Genomic DNA, 18673 nt, shown 5'->3' on the forward strand with positions numbered 1-18673 from the left:
TATTACATTAATGCATGTAAGGTGAACTAGCAAACACCATCGTAGTTAAATGCGGCTGTCTTCTTGTTTGATGGCAGATACTCCCTTCACCCTGGCCAAAAGGCTAAAATGACCAAAGAAAAGTGGAAAACAGCTAAACATGAGAGGTTTTGGACAAAGTTTGTATTTTTTTCCATTGTTTAAGCACTGCTTCCAGCCAAGAGTGATACCATATATGCCCTATAGCTGAAGAAAAGGCTTACATTGTTATCTTTTACAAAAAACTGCTAAACATGAGAGGTTTTTGGACCAATTTTGTGTTCTCCATTCTTTAAGCACCGGTTTGAGCACCGTTTAAGCACCGGCACCGTTTCAAAAGTACCGGTTTGGCACGGTATCGGATAAAACCTAAACGATACCCATCCCTATAGATATATATATATATATATATATATATATATATATATATATATATATATATGTGTTAAAAGTCCGCTTGGTCACTTTAACTGTTTAGACTACGTTACCCATGATGCACCTCGGTATCTGTACTTCCGGTTGGGAACGTGCTCGGCGCAGTTCTGCACAGATGAGAGGTGTGTCGGAGGTGTCAGAGGATTAACGTTTTTCCTTGCATTCCTGTGTGTGTTAACCCTGTGTGCGTGCTTATCATGTGAGTATTATAAGATGAGAGTGATGATTGTTTGACTTTATCGCTGTAATCTGCTCTGTGTAATTTGCTACGTAAGAAGCTAGTCCCGTTGCTATCGCTAAGCTACGTTGTTGGCCTACTACAGGCAGCCTTGGTTGCAGCTGATATCTCATTTAATATACAACCTACGGTCAAGCATTGTGGTTGGAGGTGGATGTAACTATTTACTGTGTTTATTATCTGAATCGTCGTAATCTGTGGAGATCCTGTTTGCTAATGTTTAAACCAGCTAGAAATTCATTTATGGTCTTAGGGTGCCATCTAGTGGCCATGAGGTTATGGCAGATCATATAACCTTATGCTGGAAACCCACAGTGCTGTATAAGCGGTACCCTGCTATTCATAGGGGTTAATACAAATGTTTGTTCTTTCTGTTGACAGATGACCACACACTCATATACACACTCACACTCCCTTTACCTGCATGTGAATGCTGTAATGCCATCGCTTCCCCACCAAAGCTGTACATCCTGTTGATGTCATCTGCCACCTCCTTATTAAAGTTATTTGAACTACGTCACTGTGGAGTACCATTCCTTCTGACCGAGGACGACTCAGTTGAAGCGTGATCGGCAATCAGTGCAAACATATATTACAAGTGGTCCTTCGAGCCGGATCGCCTTGGCTGAGTTAATGAGATGGCAAACCCTCAGGATAGAGGTGCATCAAGTAGCCCCCGTCCAAAGCGGGAGAAGAAACTTCCGGGACATCTGGTGGACTATGAGCACAACCTAACTGAGCCACCCGAGCCATCTAGAGCTCCAAGTAGTTCAAGCAGCTCCGATAATGAAGAGGAAGAGAGATGGCAGAAGATGGAATCAGTCTGGAACAGTGTCCTCCAACATATGACTCAACTGCAAGTGTCTATGGAGGAAACTCGTGGAACACTACTAAAGCGGGTGGAGCGTTTGGAGCAGGCTTCTAAACCTGGCAGTCCTCTTCCCCCAGAAACAGGAGCGTTAGAACAACGCCAACCTATTTCCTCCATAACAGAAGTTGCACCACTACAACCTAGCAGTGAGGTGTTACATGAGACCACAGAGCCACTAACTGTGCCAGTAATGCCCTCAGAGCAGGACACCACAACACCTGTGAACATGCTGACGCCAGTGGAAACGTCTGCTCCATCACCTCCTCGTAAAGTGAGCCTTCACACTCAGCCAGTGCTGCACCCTGCCACTTATGTAGCCGCATCGACGCCACTTAGGAGACCTGAACGATGCACTGCTGAACCCTTCTCACGTCAGCGATCGGAACATCATCTCCTTATAAACAGGCCAGACCAGGTGCAGCTATTACATCCTGCATCCCCAGCTGATCAGCCACTACAACCTGCTCATCTTTCAGTACACCAGCTATCACAGCCTGTGGACTCAGTGAGTCTGCGGCAGACGTCACATCCTGCTGCTCCCGTCTTCCAAGCCAGACATCCAGCTAATCCTGTGTACTTGCAGCAACCACCACATCCTGCTGATCCTACCTACCAACCTTCACGTCCACCAGAACCTGCGACCCAGCCATCACAGTGGGCAGAAGCTCATCGCCCTGTGCCCAACATACTGCATCCTGAAGCATTGCCTGATCCAGCTGGCAAATACTATGTTCCTTATCCCTCAGGAAGTAATTATTCATCATCTTCCGCTGCTGAACACCATAATCCACAGGTGGCCACAACTTCCCCAGCAGGAACGCCTCTACCAAACCTGATGGAGATGATGGTGGCGTCTTCATATGGCATTCCAAAGCCTAAGCTGGTGATCTTCAGGTCGGGCAGAGAGAGTGACTTCGCCTTATTAAAGAAAGGGCTGGACAGCACCTTAGGGCCACATTCTCATCTGGGAGAAGATTACAAGTATCAGGTTCTACTAGATCATCTAGAGCATCCCAGCGCCCTACAGGTAGCCAAGCGCTACATTCACGACCGCACTCCCTACACTAGTGCAATGAGGGCGCTAGAGCAGAGGTATGGACAGCCAAGGCAGTTAGTCCAACGTGAGCTTAGCACTATATTAAACTGCCCCCTATTAGAACCGGGACTCTCAAGCTATTGAAGACCTGTCTCTGTCTGTGTCCAGCCTGGTCGGGCTTCTCAGTACCATGGATGAAGTAGCAGCCAGTGAGCTCCATTGTGGTTCACATGTGGACAGACTGCTTACCAAGCTCCCCCTGAACTACAGAGACAGCTTCATCGAGTACTGTATCACCCGGGGGATCATCCGCACTGGCAGCAGCCGAACGTACAACATGTACGACTTCTCAGAATGGCTCGAACGGAAATCCCAAGTCCTTCAGCTATCCAGACAAGCCTCTCAAATGCCCCCTGACAAGCCACGTCCAGAGAAAACCCTACTCAAAGCCTCAGCAGGGCTCAAGCCACACAACAAATCTGCGTCCATCTACTACGGCCCAAATCCAGCCCAAGCCAAGCTAAAACAAGAGGGAGAATCTACAGCTCCGGATCCGACAGTCCAACCTAAGAAGAGACAGAAGTTCAAACCTTATTGTCCATACTGCGAAGGGACAGAGCATTATCTGAATGGCTGTGATGGATTCAAAAGGCTAGACCTCAAAGCTATGGCTACCTGGATTACCGAGAAGGCCAAATGCTGGCGCCAGGGCGTAAACATTCTCCAGAGCAGTGTACTCTGAGGAAGCCGTGCAGCACCTGTGGTGACCAGCATTTGTCGGTGCTCCATGACCTGGTTGAGGCCAAGAAGCGGGACCCTAACATACTAACTGTGAGTACCAGTATGGTTTACCTAGACTATTCAAGTCACTCAGGTCGAGTTATGCTTAAGGTAGTACCAATTCAACTACATCATGGTGGCAAATCTCTGGACACATTTGCTGTGCTTGATGACGGCTCAGAGAAGACTGTTGTGCTTCCTGCGGCAGTCAAATCTCTAGGTTTGGAACAGGAGGAAGCAACACTCTCACTAAGAACTATCCGTCGAGATGTAATCCAGATGGAGGGAGGCTTTGTCTCATTTCAGGTGTCACCAAGGGCTAAGCCCAAAGTGAGGTACAAAGTAACACATGCCTTCACAGCCGACCAGCTGAGTCTAGCTACTCAGTCATGTCCAGCTGACCAGCTGAAGAAGAAGTATCTTCACTTGCAGAAAGCCCAGATTGAAGGATTCAACCAGGTCCAACCTTTGGTGCTGATTGGCTCAGATAACGCTCATCTCATCACCCCTGTCCGCCCTGTCCTTCGGGGTCGCCCAAAGGGCCGGTAGCCGTCTGCACCAAGCTCGGATGGGCCATCCAGGGGCCGCCAGTAGTATGCCTACATCTGAGGGGACCTGCAGTGCCTGAACATGTGCCTTTCTCCTGCAGAGGCCCTGCATCAAGATGTGAAGCGTTTGTGGCAACTAGATGCTTCCCCCTACAGGACAGAGAAGGAGGTCACACGGTCGAAGGAGGACAGAGAGGCGGTAGCTATGTTGGAAACAAAGTTGCCAACAGAGTTCCCGGCATGCAGCGAGGCAGAGCTCAGGAAGACTGCATTCTGTGGGCACGCTTCTGTATCCCCGACCTTACCGGATCCAACACAGTATGCCACACTAGATGAGCTGATTGCTGCTACACATCGGATCCTGCACGGGCGGCCGACACTCCCTATTACAGCAGCGGAGCAACTAGAAACCAAGACCATGCTGCTTCGCTCGGCTCAGACTGACAGCTTCCCAGAGGAGGCCCGAGCCCTCCAGATCGGTCACCCAGTCCACTCAGACAGCCGTCTTAGCGTGCTGTCCCCTGAATATGACAGTCTGACCAGTCTCATCAGAGTCGGAGGCCGCCTCCGTCGAGCCGCCGACTTAGATCCAGACAGTGTTCATCCCATTGTGTTAGCAGCTGAACATCCCCTGACCAAGCTCATCATAAAAACTTATGATGACCAGCTCCTTCATCCAGGTGCAGAGAGGCTGTTTGCGGAAATACGGCGCACCTATTGGATTCTCAGAGGACGTCAAGCCATTAAGAAACACCAGCACCAGTGTGTGGACTGTGTGGAGGAGATGGCGCCTCACCTTCTACACCAAAATGGCTGACTTACCTTCATCACGGCTGAGACTCTATAAGCCCCGTTCTGGTCAACGGGCGAGACTGTTTTGGGCCGCATACACGATAAAGATAGGTCGAGAAGAGAGAAACGCTGGGGAATTATCTACAAGTGTCTTACAACCAGATGCGTGCACCTCGATCTCCTCCCTAGTCTTGACACCGATTCCTTCCTTATGTCATTACGCCCGATTTATCGCATGCGCCGAGGAAAGCCATACGAGATGTGGTCTGATCGAGGGACCAATTTCAGAGGTGGTCACAGTGAACTCCAAACGGCGTTTGAAAACATGGAGCCTGACCTCAAGCAGCAACTAGCCAAGCAAACTATCAACTTCTGCTTCAATCCCCCACACTCTCCTCATTTCGGAGGAGCCTGGGAAAGGGAAATCAGAGCAGTGAAGTCAGCTCTGCAAGTAGTCCTGAAGGACCAAGTTGTGGCCGAAGAAGTCCTACTCACAGCCCTCATAGAGATTGAGGGCATTTTGAACTCAAAACCACTCGGCTATGCATCAGCTGACATAGCTGACCCAGATCCCATCACACCAAATCTTCTCTTGATGGGGCGGCATGATTCAGCACTGCCCCAGGCAGTTTACGGCCCCTCAGGTACTCTTTCAACCAGAAGATGGAGACACAGTCAGGTCATCAGCGACCACTTCTGGAAGCGGTTCATACAGAACTATCTCCCAGGACTGCAACTCCGACAGAAATGGAGGAAGTCCACTGACAACATGGCCGTGGGACAAGCTGTTATGATTGTGGACGCTAATCTGCCTAGAGGCCTTTGGCCTGTGGGTACCATTTCCCAAGTTTTTCCAGGGACTGATGGCATTGTCCGAGCTGCCGAAGTCAAGGTTAAAGACAGTATCTATGTTCGCCCGGTAACTAAGCTGGTGGAACTTCCCAAAGTTCCTGAGGACTCAGATGATACTGTTTCAAAATAGAAGGACTTTAGCATGTGTGTATTTCCATATAAATACAGGGGCGGCTGTTAAAAGTCCGCTTGGTCACTTTAACTGTTTAGACTACGTTACCCATGATGCACCTCGGTATCTGTACTTCCGGTTGGGAACGTGTTCAGCGCAGTTCTGCACAGATGAGAGGTGTGTCGGAGGTGTCAGAGGATTAACGTTTTTCCTTGCATTCCTGTGTGTGTTAACCCTGTGTGCTTGCTTATCATGTGAGTATTATAAGATGAGAGTGATGATTGTTTGACTTTATCGCTGTAATCTGCTCTGTGTAATTTGCTACGTAAGAAGCTAGTCCCGTTGCTATCGCTAAGCTACGTTGTTGGCCTACTACAGGCAGCCTTGGTTGCAGCTGATATCTCATTTAATATACAACCTACGGTCAAGCATTGTGGTTGGAGGTGGATGTAACTATTTACTGTGTTTATTATCTGAATCGTCGTAATCTGTGGAGATCCTGTTTGCTAATGTATATACCAGCTAGAAATTCATTTATGGTCTTAGGGTGCCATCTAGTGGCCATGAGGTTATGGCAGATCATATAACCTTATGCTGGAAACCCACAGTGCTGTATAAGCGGTACCCTGCTATTCATAGGGGTTAATACAAATGTTTGTTCTTTCTGTTGACAGATGACCACACACTCATATACACACTCACACTCCCTTTACCTGCATGTGAATGCTGTAATGCCATCGCTTCCCCACCAAAGCTGTACATCCTGTTGATGTCATCTGCCACCTCCTTATTAAAGTTATTTGAACTACGTCACTGTGGAGTACCATTCCTTCTGACCGAGGACAACTCAGTTGAAGCGTGATCGGCAATCAGTGCAAACATATATTACAATATATATATATATATATATATACATACATAAAAGAAAGTTGTGTTTTCAAAATTGGAGTTCAAGTTATTTTTACTTCCAATAGTGTTAACATACTACACAGGTCATGAACAAGATTTTTTAAAATTTTCATTGTAAGTGGGCTAAAGCAGTTAATTAAAAGTAGTCAAACATAAATGTAAATGCTGTGATTTGATTATTTTAATAAACCATGTAACTTGGATGGATTCGATGCTGGCGTAACCACAGTGCACACGTCTGCTGTTGCTCACAGTGGTTTGTGTGTTCACTCAGACACATGAAAAATTAGAGGAAAATTGCCCCCTCCCTGACCAGGTTACGGTCCTTTCCTGAGTTTCCGGTGTGTGGCAGCGTTTGTGCTGAAGAGAAAGCGTGTGTGTTGATACCCCCCTCTCCCTGGAGCCCTGGACCCCCTCCCAACTAACTGTACATACATATAGCACTGAGGTGTTCTCCGTTGTAAATAAATGTCTTCTTTTGTTTGCAAAGAACTCTATGTGTAAGTCCGTCCGGTAGCCATGACAGTGTTGTTCAGAAGAAAAAGGAAAAGAAGAAATCTACATGGGCCAAATCTGAGTGAGGCTAGTTTGTTTATTAAGGATGTGCTTTGTTTCATACAGTCAAACAAAAACAGTTTATTATGCTTTATTTAGTGAGGAGGAAAAGATTTGGGTTTATGTTTAAAGGGGGAAAGAGTTGCTAAGGTGAAGTAAAATCAAATAAAGACAATGTGGAAAGGGAACATGATAAATGTCAGTGTTACACATTTAAAATATACCACCATTCGTCTGTGTTTAAGTATCCTAATATCTTAGACTGTATTTAAATACACTGAGATATTAAATGAAAACGATCCAGCACTTACGTACAGATATTTTTCACTCCATCAGACACTTGTGTTAAACAGATCCTTTAATTTTAGTGCACGTTCTGTAATGTAAGTACAGAAAATTAAAAAAGTAGCTCTTCTGATGACATTTCTGGGGTCTCCTCCTCCTGTGTGACCAGTCATAACATGTATCAGCTGCTCGCTATCATAGATGGTGTCCAGAAACAATAGGGACTTTCTAAATAACTGCCAAACTTTCTGTGGAAATCCTTTTCTTGTTGTGTCTGTGTGTGTATGAGACAAAGAGACAGTTAGCTTCGCTTCACATGAGTGTTCTTTCTGAAAAAGTTCTAAACTTTGGTCACTTAATTTGAAAATTTAAACTCTTAATCTAATCCATATTAATTCTATGTGAAATTAAATATTAAATTGAGTGTTTAGAGCAGTCTGAAGCCTCAGTATTTAGGTTAAAGGAAATACTTGTACAGACACAGACCTTTAATTTTTTTAAGTGTGTGGCTAAAACACGGCTGACCACTTTTGCTACACTTGCTGAGAGACTGAAACCGTTATTAATCAGGAAGCCTCCATCCCCCACAGTGATTTCTACTTCTGCTTCCAGGATAAAGCAGTGTCATCCAGGCCTGTCAGAGGAGCACAGAGGACCAGGCAAGGCGTGTTTATCTGTCAGACAGAAACAGGAAGCAACGAGGAGCAGTGCCACAGTTCAAGGCTACAGAGGCGGTTTCATTTTCTTATAGCATTCAAGCTCGGCACACACCTGCACAAAGACAGGCAGACTGGATTTCACAGGTAAACTAGCTTTCTGCTTTCCTCTTATCTTTCTCTCACAGCAGGTCTTTTCCCATTTGATGACTCTGTGAAGAAACAAGTTTAAACCTTTACAAAAATCTGCACTTCCTGCTCTGTAGTGATTCTGTTGTGTGTATGTCAGGATGTGTGTCTACTCCAGGGTCGTTTTTTCTTGTTCTTTGATTTTGTTTAAACTGAACTCTCAGTGAGAATTTGAGGGAAATCTTCTCTGTGAGTTTCCGCTGCAGCACAGTTTTAACTCCTTCACAGAGGAAGAATGAGGGGGACTACGTCAAAGTGTTGGACACCTGTTACTTTAAGATTTCTGTTTGAGGCTGGATCAGTTTAAGAATAAAGATCACGGTTCAGGTAAACAAAAATCATTAGGTATTGTGTAAGAGCAGTCAAAACAGAGAAGTTAGAGAAATCCAGAGGGACTACATTTACAGGCACGCCTGTGGTTAAGTCTGAAAAAGTCTAAATTAATTCAATAGTTTTCATTAGCCATTTTTAAAATGATGATTGGTTTCTTCATTTCAGTTTAGTTTTAATTCATTCCAGACTCTGGAAATCGATGCGTCAAGTTTCTCTACAAAAAAATACTAATGCTTAAGGAAAAGATTCTAGATCGAAGTTAGACCTGTTTGATTTTTTCTTGTTGCTTCAACTCATTAATAATAAATAATATTGTACTCTACTTTGATTTTTTTTTTCAGTTTCAGTTTATTCTGTATAAACTATCCATCCTCTCTGTCTCTTTAGCTTGTCATGGACTTTGTAGATCCCATCCTGTCCATCGCCTCACAGATCTATGACCTGGTTGAGAATGTGAAGGCCAATAAAAAGCGCTGCCGACGTGTTTGTAACCGAGTCAAAGCCTTGGAGGAGCTGGTGAAGTCCATCAAACAGACGTCTCCAGAGGTAGAGAAAGCTCTGAGAGAACTGTCCGTCACTCTTCAATCAGCACAGGAACTTATCAGAAAATATGCCTCAGCCAATTTGGTGGAACGCATCCTAAACTCCAGCAACCATGGAGACGAGTTCAACAGTGTGAACGAACGGCTCAACGATGCCTTCCAGGTGCTGTCTGGAGCTTTGCAGGTGGAGCAGGGGAACATGCTGTATGAGGTATTTAAACAGACGACCAGAGAGAAAGAAGATCAGTTGGATGGGAGGGAGGACGACGCAGAACTGAAGACATGTGAGGGGAAACTGATTATGGATTTGCTTTTGTAGAGAGATTTGAGCAGGAAAAAAATAACTGCTTGGTCTCAAATGTGACACTTGTCTGTTGTTATGCAGGCATGAGTGGACCAAGAGAGCAGGATCTTTACCAGAAAGTTTCCTAATTTTGTTTACAGCTAACAAGTGTGAGTCTATGAAGAGGACTGAAAGTCAGACCCACAATCTTAAAATGAGTTCTTAAGTGAATTGGGAGCCAGTGCAGCTGGAGCAGCAACAGATTTGGTCAGAAGCCTTGCAGCAGAGATCTGAACAACCTGCAGACAATCCAGGGAGCTTTTGCTTAGACAAGTAAACAGTGAATTACAGTAATCCAGATGTGATGAAATAAATGTATAACTAACAATTTCTGGTTCAGAGAGTGACATAATGGGACTTAACATTGCAATATTTCTAACGTACAAGAGTGAACCAAAGATTTGAAATGAGCTTCCAAAGTGAGAGAAGAGTAAAAAGTTACCCCAAGGTGCTTGATACAAGATTTAGCACAAATATATAACTGAATGTCATCTGTACAGCAGTGATAACAAATGTTCTTTAAGGTGCTAAAAATGTGCTGAAGAGGCAGCCAATCTAAGATAAATAATAAGGCCACCAATACAGAGTCTTATGGTACACAATAGATACTTAGAAACAGACACAGAACAGAAAAGCATCTTTCAGATAGAAAGTAGATGCACGCATCCAGTGTTTCAGCCTATCAAGCAAAATGTGATAGTCAACAGTATCAAAAGCAGAGGTGATTCAATTCAGTTCAATTTCATTTATGCAGTGAAAAAAGGACAACAACTTTCGCCTCAAGGGGCTTTATATTGTAAGGTAAACTCTACAATAATACAACAGAGAAAACCCCAACAATCATATAACCCCCTATGAGCAAACACAAGACAGTGGGAAGGAAGGAATCTGCTGCAACTGGTTGGGGTGAGGGGAGGGAGAAAGGACAAAAGACATGCTGTGGAAGAGAGCCGGGGATTTATAATTACTAATAATTAAATGCAGAGAGGTGTATAAACATTTAGTGAGCGAAAAAGGTGACTGAAGAAGAACACTCAATGCATCATGGGAATCCCCGGCAGCCTACACCTATTGCAGCATAACTAAGGGAGGATTCAGGGTCACCTGGTCCAGCCCTAACTATATGCTTTAGCAAAAAGGAAAGTTTTAAGCCTAATCTTGAAAGTAGAGATAGTGTCTGTCTCCGAATCCAAACTGGAAGCTGGTTCCACAGAAGAGGGCCTGAAAACTGAAGGCTCTGCCTCCCATTCTACTTTTAAATACTCTAGGAACAACAAGTAGGCCTGCAGAGCGAGAGCGAAGTGTTCTAATAGGGTGATATGGTACTACAAGGTCATTAAGATAAGATGGGGCCTGATTATTTAAGACCTTGTAGGTGAGGAGCAGGATTTTGAATTCAATTCTGGATTTAACAGGAAGCCAATGAAGGGAAGCCAAAACAGGAGAAATCTGCTCTCTCTTTCTAGTCCCTGTCAGGACTCTTGCTGCAGCATTTTGGATTAACTGAAGACTTTTCAGGGAGTTTTTAGGACATCCTGATAATAAAGAATTACAGTAGTCCAGCCTGGAAGTAATAAATGCATGAACTAGTTTTTCAGCGTCACTCTGAGACAGGATATTTCTAATTTTAGAGATGTTGCGCAAATGGAAGAAAGCAGTCTTACATATTTGTTTAATATGTGCGTTGAAGAACATGTCCTGGTCAAAAATGACTCCAAGGTTCCTCACAGCATTACTGGAGGCCAAGGTAATGCCATCCAGAGTAAGAATCTGCTTAGATACCATATTTCTAAGATTTTCAGGGCCGAGTACAATAACCTCAGTTTTATCTGAATTAAGAAGCAGAAAGTTAGCGGCCATCCAGGTCTTTATGTCTTTAAGACATTCCTGCAGTTTAACTAATTGGTGTGTGTTACCTGGCTTCATAGATAGAGCTGGGTGTCATCTGCATAGCAGTGAAAATGTATGCTATGTCTTCTAATGATGCTGCCTAGGGGAAGCATGTATAATGTAAACAGAATTGGTCCTAGCACTGAACTCTGTAGGACTCTCCATTTACATGCACAAATTGGAGTCTATTAGATAGATATAATTCAAAACCACATACATCATGCTCTAATCACTGTAATGAAATATTATAGTTGAATGCTGCACTGAAGTCTAGCAGGACAAGCACAGAGATGAGTCCACTCTCAGAGGCCATAAAATCATTTGTAACCTTCACTAAAGCTGTTTCTGTGCTGTGATGAGCTCTGAAACCTGATTGAAACTCTTCAAATAAGCCATTCCTCTGCAGATGATTAGTGAGGTGTTTCATAGTTCTGTTTCAGTAGAATAAGCTCTATGAAGGCCATATTGGCATGTGTCAGGTATACTGCATTTGTCCAAAACAGCTGTAAGCTGCTTAGCCACAGCCTTTTCTAGAATCTTAGCAATAAACTGTTATTTTGAGATTGGTCTTAACCTGCCAAGAAGTGAAGGACCAAGCTTGTTTGTTTTTGGGAGTTTTTTAAATCGGTGGATGACAGCATTCTTTAAAAAGCATGGATTTGGCCAGAGAGCAGTGAGGTGTTAAATGGTAAATGGCCTGTATTGTATAGCGCCTTACTAGTCCCTAAGGACCCCAAAGCACTCTACACATCCAGTCATTCACACACTGGTGATGGCAAGCTACATTGTGGGGTGCACCCTGGGGCGCACTGACAGAGGCGAGGCTGCCGGACACTGGCGCCACCGGGCCCTCTGACCACCACCAGCAGGCAACGGGTGAAGTGTCTTGCCCAAGGACACAACGACCGAGACTGTCCAAGCTGGGGCTCAAACCGGCAACCTTCCGATTACAAGGCGAACTCCCAACTCTTGAGCCACGATCGCCCAATAGGTGTTGATTATAGTGAGCACACAGGGACCACTAGACTGAAAGAGATTTTTCAACAAAGATACAGATAAAATGTTGAAAACAGGAAGATTTTGTTTTAAAGAAAGTTTTCACAATATTGGGAGGTAAAGCAGAAATAACAATATCAGTAATGTTTTCCAATCAGATCCGAGAGTTTGGATGGGGAATCAGAGTATGACTTTCTCTGTGTTTGCTCTTCAGTGCTCCTGGACTACATGAAGGATCAGCAAGAGAAAACCAACACCATGCTGAAACAGTTTGAGCATCTTAAAGTCAACGTGGAAAAAGTCGTGGAGATGTGTGAGTACAGTACATATAGAGTTTCATTATGGATAAACACAACTAAATCTGAAAAAACAAAAGTCCACCTGGCCCGTCAAAATCAGATGAATTTCTCATCTACAGACCCTCAGAGTATGTAGGGATAACTTTGACCATTGTGATCTATCAGTGTCTGAATAAACTGCAGCAGTTTAATGTCTCCCAAGGACTGGAATCTGGATTTTTGATCACTGGAGGAAACTCCAAAAAGGCTCATACTACCATGCATTTGGGCAAAAAACCCCAAAACAAACAGGCAATAAAGTAACAAACTGCAGAGAGCACCCACTGATCCCAAGAGCCTCTGTGACACAGGCTCTTTTACATTTAGAGATAGTTGTTTGGTCTGTGAGTGGTTTATGTAATTTACTGACAAGTTGTATAGCTTTTCAAGTAAAGAGTTCATTTGTCTATTTTTTTTTCTTCTTTTTACAGTGAATAAGCCCAGCATCACTAGTGTGGACATCCGAATGATTAAACCACAGGAGCTAAAGTATGAACATCCCAAAAAGCCCTTCATGAAAACAGTAACCTCAGAGGTCTACAAAGGAGAATATCATGGATTCACAGTTGCCATCAAGAGATACATCGACCCTGTAAACACCAACCCAGGGTCTGTGCCACAGTTCAGCTGCATACTGAGAAAAAAAATTAAATAAATTAAGTAAGCAGTTCTATATAGTCAGAAGCCACCAATGTACTTAAATTCATTTGCAGATTCTGTTTATTCAGAAATACATTAAAACATAGGCTAGAAGAGAAATCTGTCTCCTAGAAACAAGGATTAAAGAATAATTTGATCTGAAGGAGTTGAAACTAAACTTAAATTTGAGTTTAAGCATTAAAATACTGTTTATGTGTATTTACATCGGTATGTATTCATTGTCACCATAAAGGGTTTTTTTTACCATTTGCAGAAAGGTGCAGTCCATTTTCAACAAAGAAGTCGACACCATGAAGAGATTTGAGTCGCCCAACATCCTGCGAATGTTTGGTATCAGTATCCTGGGTGAGAATGGTGAGTTAAATGTAGCCTGTCAGTAACTTGGAGCCTGACTGATATCTGCTGCAGATAGACAAAGGTGGTAAAACTTAGAGTCTGTAATGCAGAAGTCCTTACTTTTTACCAGCTGATGTTTGGCAATATATGGTCTCGTGCAAATGTTCTTATTGAAGTATTCTGGTGGCATCCTGTATGTCATTTGGTGCCGGTAGGTACCCATGTCAATGCTATCTGTCAGAGATGATAAATCTCTTGCTGGGAACAGTGGCATGGAGCTTGCACAAGCACTTTGTAACAAAACCACGGCAGACCCAATGATGTTTGCATGCTTTTTAGCATTAACTGTATTTACACACTCAGTCGCTGTTTGCAAAGACACAAGGCTGCAGCTTTGCAGTTGCCGATCGAACACATACTAACAAGAACTGACAGGACCCAGTACGGACTCTTTATGCCGGCGAGGCGTGATTGCAGATGCCGCTCAGGTGTGCCCGCCTCCCCTGCAGCAGCACTGCAGACCAAACCCCGCCACACACTTCTTTGTAGAAGTTCTTCATTGGTGAGAATTCAGTATAGGCACCTCTACTGAAAGATGTCAAGATTCCTGTTGATACTTGCCGATGCCCTCTTGGTTTTACTGCCACAGATAGCTGTAGGTGACATGATGGAGGCAGGCTGGTAGAAGTTGATCTTTCTAAAACAACAACACTCAAAGCATCAAGTACAAACCAAAAGCAAGAATCTGCAGGAACCTGAGGTGAAGAGACAACTATCTGACAAGGACTCAGGGAGAAGATGCAGACTGTATACAGGAACAGGGATAACAAGGCATAAGACATGTGTGAACTCAATCAAGACATTGTGGTTGTTTGACTGAGCATACGATAAAGACTGAATTGTTCTTGTTGTCCTGTATCTTTAAAAAAAAAAACAAGAGACAAGGAACTGTAGGATTGACTTTGGACGGTCAATGGCTATACCAAAGTTTTCTTATGTTATAATGTTTTTATTATAGCACACTGATGTCAGTTTTCATGTCCCCGTATATTGTTGTGAAATTTGGGTAAGATAAAGTTTTTACTGATTTTTGCATTTGGTGTGGCCTTGACTCGATTTTTATCTAAATTAAATCAACAAATGGACAGACATGCAAACAAACAAGGAAATAAGCAAATGGGACTGATTAAGTCACATGAGGAGCTGCAGTCCCCTTAAAAAACAAGTTTTCACAGAACTCTGTGCAGTCCTATGAAGACTTTCTGTAAAAATAAAACAGGAAGTAAAACAGGAAGTAAAATGAAGCAATTTTCAAAATTATGGAGGAAGTGAAAATTAGAGATTACAACAAAAGATGGGGAAAAGTTTGCTATGAACTTGTAATAACTTATCCTTGTGACTACCTGTAGGACCCAACCCTCAGTTCTTCATCATCATGGAGTACTGCGAGAAAGGAAGTCTTCGTCAGGTTCTGGACTCTGACTGCAGGCTGTCCTGGATCAGGAAAGCTCGTATGTGTTTGGATGCAGCACAAGGACTCTATCGGTCAGTGTTTCTCCTTTATTGACAAATTATTATATTATAAATAATTATTATAATTGCTTTTTTTAAATGTTAGAAAACACATTTAAAAAAAACTCAAAAGCAGAAAATATCCAAACAGCAGGTGAGTCGCTGTGCCTGAGATGAGAATGTGTAGTTTATGCACTAATGTTTTTAACTGTCATATTTTAGACTACACAATACAGAAGAAAAATCTAAGGTACACGGGTGCATCAACAGCAGCAAGTTCTTGGTGGCTGAAGGCTACACCGTCAAGGTACTGAGGGCAGTGCATGCTGGGATTCCTTGCAGTCCAAATTGAACAGCAGCAGCACTGATGATGTTGTTGTTCTTTTTAGCTCGGAGGTTTTGAGCTGGCAAAAACAGAGACGTCACTGAAAAAGGTGAAGAAATCTACAAAGGACGACGCAATCAGGTCCCTGTGCTACTACTCTCCCGAGAGGCTCAACAACATCAACCACCCTTACAGCAAAGAGTGTGAGATGTACAGGTGAACACCAACCTGGGATATACTTCCACTCACACCAGCGTTAAATGAGTTTTTGTTCAGTTGAAGTGATGTGAAAAAGTTTTATCCCACTTACTGGTTTATTATTTTTTGCACATTTGTCACAATGGCATGTTTAAAATGTTATATTAGACAAAGATAAGTTTAGCAAATGCAAAATGGGGAGTTCCTGTCCCAGTTAGAGGAGTTTAAGTATCTCAGGATCTTGTTCACGAGTGATGGGAGAAGGGAGCGGGAGATCGACAGATGGTTTGGTGCTGCAGTGAGGCAGACACTGTACCGGTCTGTCGTGGTGAAGAAAGAGCTGAGTGTAAAAGCGAAGCTCTCAATTTACTGGTTGATCTACGTCCCCACAAGCTGTGGGTAGTGACCGAAAGAATTGTAGTGACTGGATACAAGCAGCAGAATTGGGCTTCATCTGAAGGGTGGCTGGCCTCTCCCTGAGAGATAGGGTGAGAAGTTCAGGCATCTGGGAGGGGCTCAGAGTAGAGCCACTGCTCCTCCACATCAAATGGAGCCAGTTGAGGTGGTTCAGGTATCTGACACGGATGCGCCTGGGTGCCTCCTGGGTGAGGTGTTCCGGGCATGTCCCACCGCGAGGAGGCCCTGGGGCAGAACCTGGGACACGCTGGGGAGATTATATCTCTCGGCTGGCCTGGGAACACCTTGGTGTTCCCCCAGACTGCACCAAACTCACTCTGGGAACTAAATGAAACTAAACTGAATTAAAAGTCAAATTGAAACAAAAAAATAAACAAAGTACAAAAACTATTATATCTCTGATTTACAAGGTGGACCTGCTGGTGTGTTTCACAACATCATCTTGCTGCATAACTCGAGTGAGCTTGAGTTTCAGGGCATGAACTGATCGTGCCCAAATGCTTCATAAAACTTTCCTTCTAAAACGTTCCTATTTTCATTGTTGTCTTTCAGCTTTGGAATCGTCCTGTGGGAAGTCGCAACCCGTAAGAAACCCTTTGAAGGTTTGTATCTGCTGAAAATCAACTTGTCAAACTTTGCTTAAATGTATTATCCTGGTATTAAACACTTCAAATAAGGCAGGTGGACTTCATTTTCTTTTGGGAAGACATTTGAACTGTATTCCAAGAGCCTCTTCTGCTCTAAAAGCTGATCGAGCTACTATCTTAATGTCTCTATATTACTGTAGGGGCTTTACCTAAAAATATACAGTACCTGAAGGTGATTGTTGTGGTAGCTACAAATACCTGACACTCTTCATCAGTAGACAGAGGTGAAATGTCTTCACAAACCAAAAAGAAATCCAGTCGACTTCATTTTGAGTGCCTAACACTACCATGAACCTGGATCACTGAGAACTTGTGCAGTCAGGCATCTGTACCAAGTTGTCTGTACATGTCTTCCAGGTTTTTCAGATGCAGAAATTTATAAGAAGGTGGTTGAAGAGAAGTGCAAAGAGCCGTTTCCCGATGACTGTCCTGCAGAACTGGGGCAGCTAATAAACGAGTGCCGAGACTTCGATAGCTTCCAGAGGCCTTCAGCTGGAGGTGATAATAATAATAATGACTCCATCAGTATGTTCAATTATCTTTCTGTGACTGTCGGGGTTCAGTTCACTAAATTTCTAACAATATTTTGTCTTCTGTAGTACTGGTGGATAGACTGCGCAGTGTGGTGGCACAGTTAGAGGACCAATGAAACTCTTCATCTGCCTTTCTGCTGGCCAGGCTCATCCTCAGGGGAGGAAATGCAGCTTTGAATAAAACTGGACTTTAACTTGTGGGCCCCTAAATTGTATTTATATTCTACATGCAAACCATCTCATTTGGTTTTAGATTAAGTGACTGTGGACAGCAGAGGCAGATCAGTCCAAAGTCATTTTGTTTCTTGGTCTACGTACTTTTCTTTTTATGGGTTTCAGCACTGGTTTCTGTGCAGACAAAAACTGTTGTCTCGGACTCCCGGACCATCAGCACCGGCTCCCCTCAGGGCTCTGTTCTTTCTCCTCTGCTCTTCTCCCTGGACACCAACTGCTGCACCTCCAACCACCAGTCTGTCACACTAATTAAGTTTGCAGATGACACCACTGTTATCGGACTCATCTTGGACGGGGATGAGACTGCCTACAGGATGGAGGTTGAACGTCTGGTGTCCTGGTGCAGCCACAACAACTTGGTGGTGAACGCCCAGAAGACCGTGGAGAGACTGCAGCGTGTTGTGCGCTCTGCTGAGAAGGTGATTGGCTTCAGACTCCCATCTCTGCACCTGTACACCTGCAGGACACTGGGGCATGCAGCTCGGATCACAGTCTGATGGACCTGCTCCCCTCAGGCAGGAGGCTCCGGTCCATTCGCACCAGAACCTCTCGCCATAAGAACACTTTCTTCCCCTCTGCTGTTGGACTCATGAACAATAACCATAAGACTGTTCCCACCACAATCACATGACCCTATACTGTGTTCTCTCCATTTTTGCACTGATCATCACCTGCGTTCATGTACATATCAATCTGCTAAGCGCTTTTTATTTAAGTGTTTGTCTTATAGTATGTTTTGCACAGAGTACCGCAGCAATTTCCTAATGTTGTAAATCTGCTCAACATCTGGCAATAAACCCTTTCTGATTCTGATTCAGCTGCACTTCTACACTAAAAGTTATGGTAAAATGCTCCCACCTAGTGGTGAAAGTCCTCATCATCATTTGCAGAAAGTTCTTTAAAAAAGGCACCTTTAAAATACAGAAAATACTTTGAGCTTTGATCTGTTATATAATGGGACTCACAGAAGAGTTACTAAAAAGTAGCTTTTAGTATTACTTTTAGTGACAAAAAGCAGTACAGTTTTTTTTTCATGTCACGCTGATGTTCATGTACTCTGAGCCGCTCAGTCCTGCCGTTTGTCAAAGCCTGG

The 18673-nt window shown here is 43.7% G+C and overlaps 2 protein-coding genes across 3 annotated transcripts; both read left to right on the plus strand.

Annotated features, from left to right (window-relative positions):
• The first annotated feature begins 545 nt into the window (after positions 1-545).
• LOC120441092 (pollen-specific leucine-rich repeat extensin-like protein 1) lies at positions 546-3340 on the plus strand. Its single transcript, XM_039614769.1, has 3 exons — positions 546-652; positions 1073-2654; positions 2767-3340. The coding sequence occupies exons 2-3, from the start codon at positions 1330-1332 to the stop codon at positions 3338-3340; spliced, it is 1899 nt and encodes a 632-aa protein (XP_039470703.1). The 5' UTR covers positions 546-652; positions 1073-1329.
• Positions 3341-5008: 1668 nt separating this feature from the next.
• On the plus strand, positions 5009-18393 carry LOC116325245 (mixed lineage kinase domain-like protein). 2 transcript variants are annotated; one of them, XM_039615061.1, is made up of 12 exons: positions 5009-5936; positions 8044-8234; positions 8997-9435; positions 12595-12693; positions 13150-13327; positions 13632-13732; positions 15124-15259; positions 15449-15533; positions 15616-15767; positions 16719-16768; positions 17171-17311; positions 17413-18393. In XM_039615061.1, exons 3-12 carry the CDS (start codon positions 9003-9005, stop codon positions 17460-17462), a joined length of 1425 nt encoding a protein of 474 aa, XP_039470995.1. In that variant the 5' UTR covers positions 5009-5936; positions 8044-8234; positions 8997-9002; the 3' UTR covers positions 17463-18393. The 2 variants fall into 2 exon arrangements, with proteins under 2 accessions (XP_039470995.1, XP_031601942.1); XM_031746082.2 differs by lacking the exon at positions 5009-5936 and adding an exon at positions 6806-7168.
• The last annotated feature ends 280 nt before the right edge of the window (positions 18394-18673 follow it).

Source organism: Oreochromis aureus, linkage group 7, assembly GCF_013358895.1.
Source record: "Oreochromis aureus strain Israel breed Guangdong linkage group 7, ZZ_aureus, whole genome shotgun sequence".
Classification (NCBI taxonomy): Eukaryota; Metazoa; Chordata; class Actinopteri; order Cichliformes; family Cichlidae; genus Oreochromis; species Oreochromis aureus.

Bases quoted from the DNA above. Each gene is read 5' to 3' on its own strand.
- LOC120441092 (XM_039614769.1), top strand. From the start codon at position 1,330: ATGGCAAACCCTCAGGATAGAGGTGCATCAAGTAGCCCCCGTCCAAAG. The intron at 2,655-2,766 runs GTATGGACAGCC...GTCTGTGTCCAG, and splicing joins ATGAGGGCGCTAGAGCAGAG to CCTGGTCGGGCTTCTCAGTA.
- LOC116325245 (XM_039615061.1), top strand. From the start codon at position 9,003: ATGGACTTTGTAGATCCCATCCTGTCCATCGCCTCACAGATCTATGAC. The intron at 15,534-15,615 runs GTACTGAGGGCA...TGTTCTTTTTAG, and splicing joins CTGAAGGCTACACCGTCAAG to CTCGGAGGTTTTGAGCTGGC. The intron at 16,769-17,170 runs GTTTGTATCTGC...CATGTCTTCCAG, and splicing joins CCGTAAGAAACCCTTTGAAG to GTTTTTCAGATGCAGAAATT.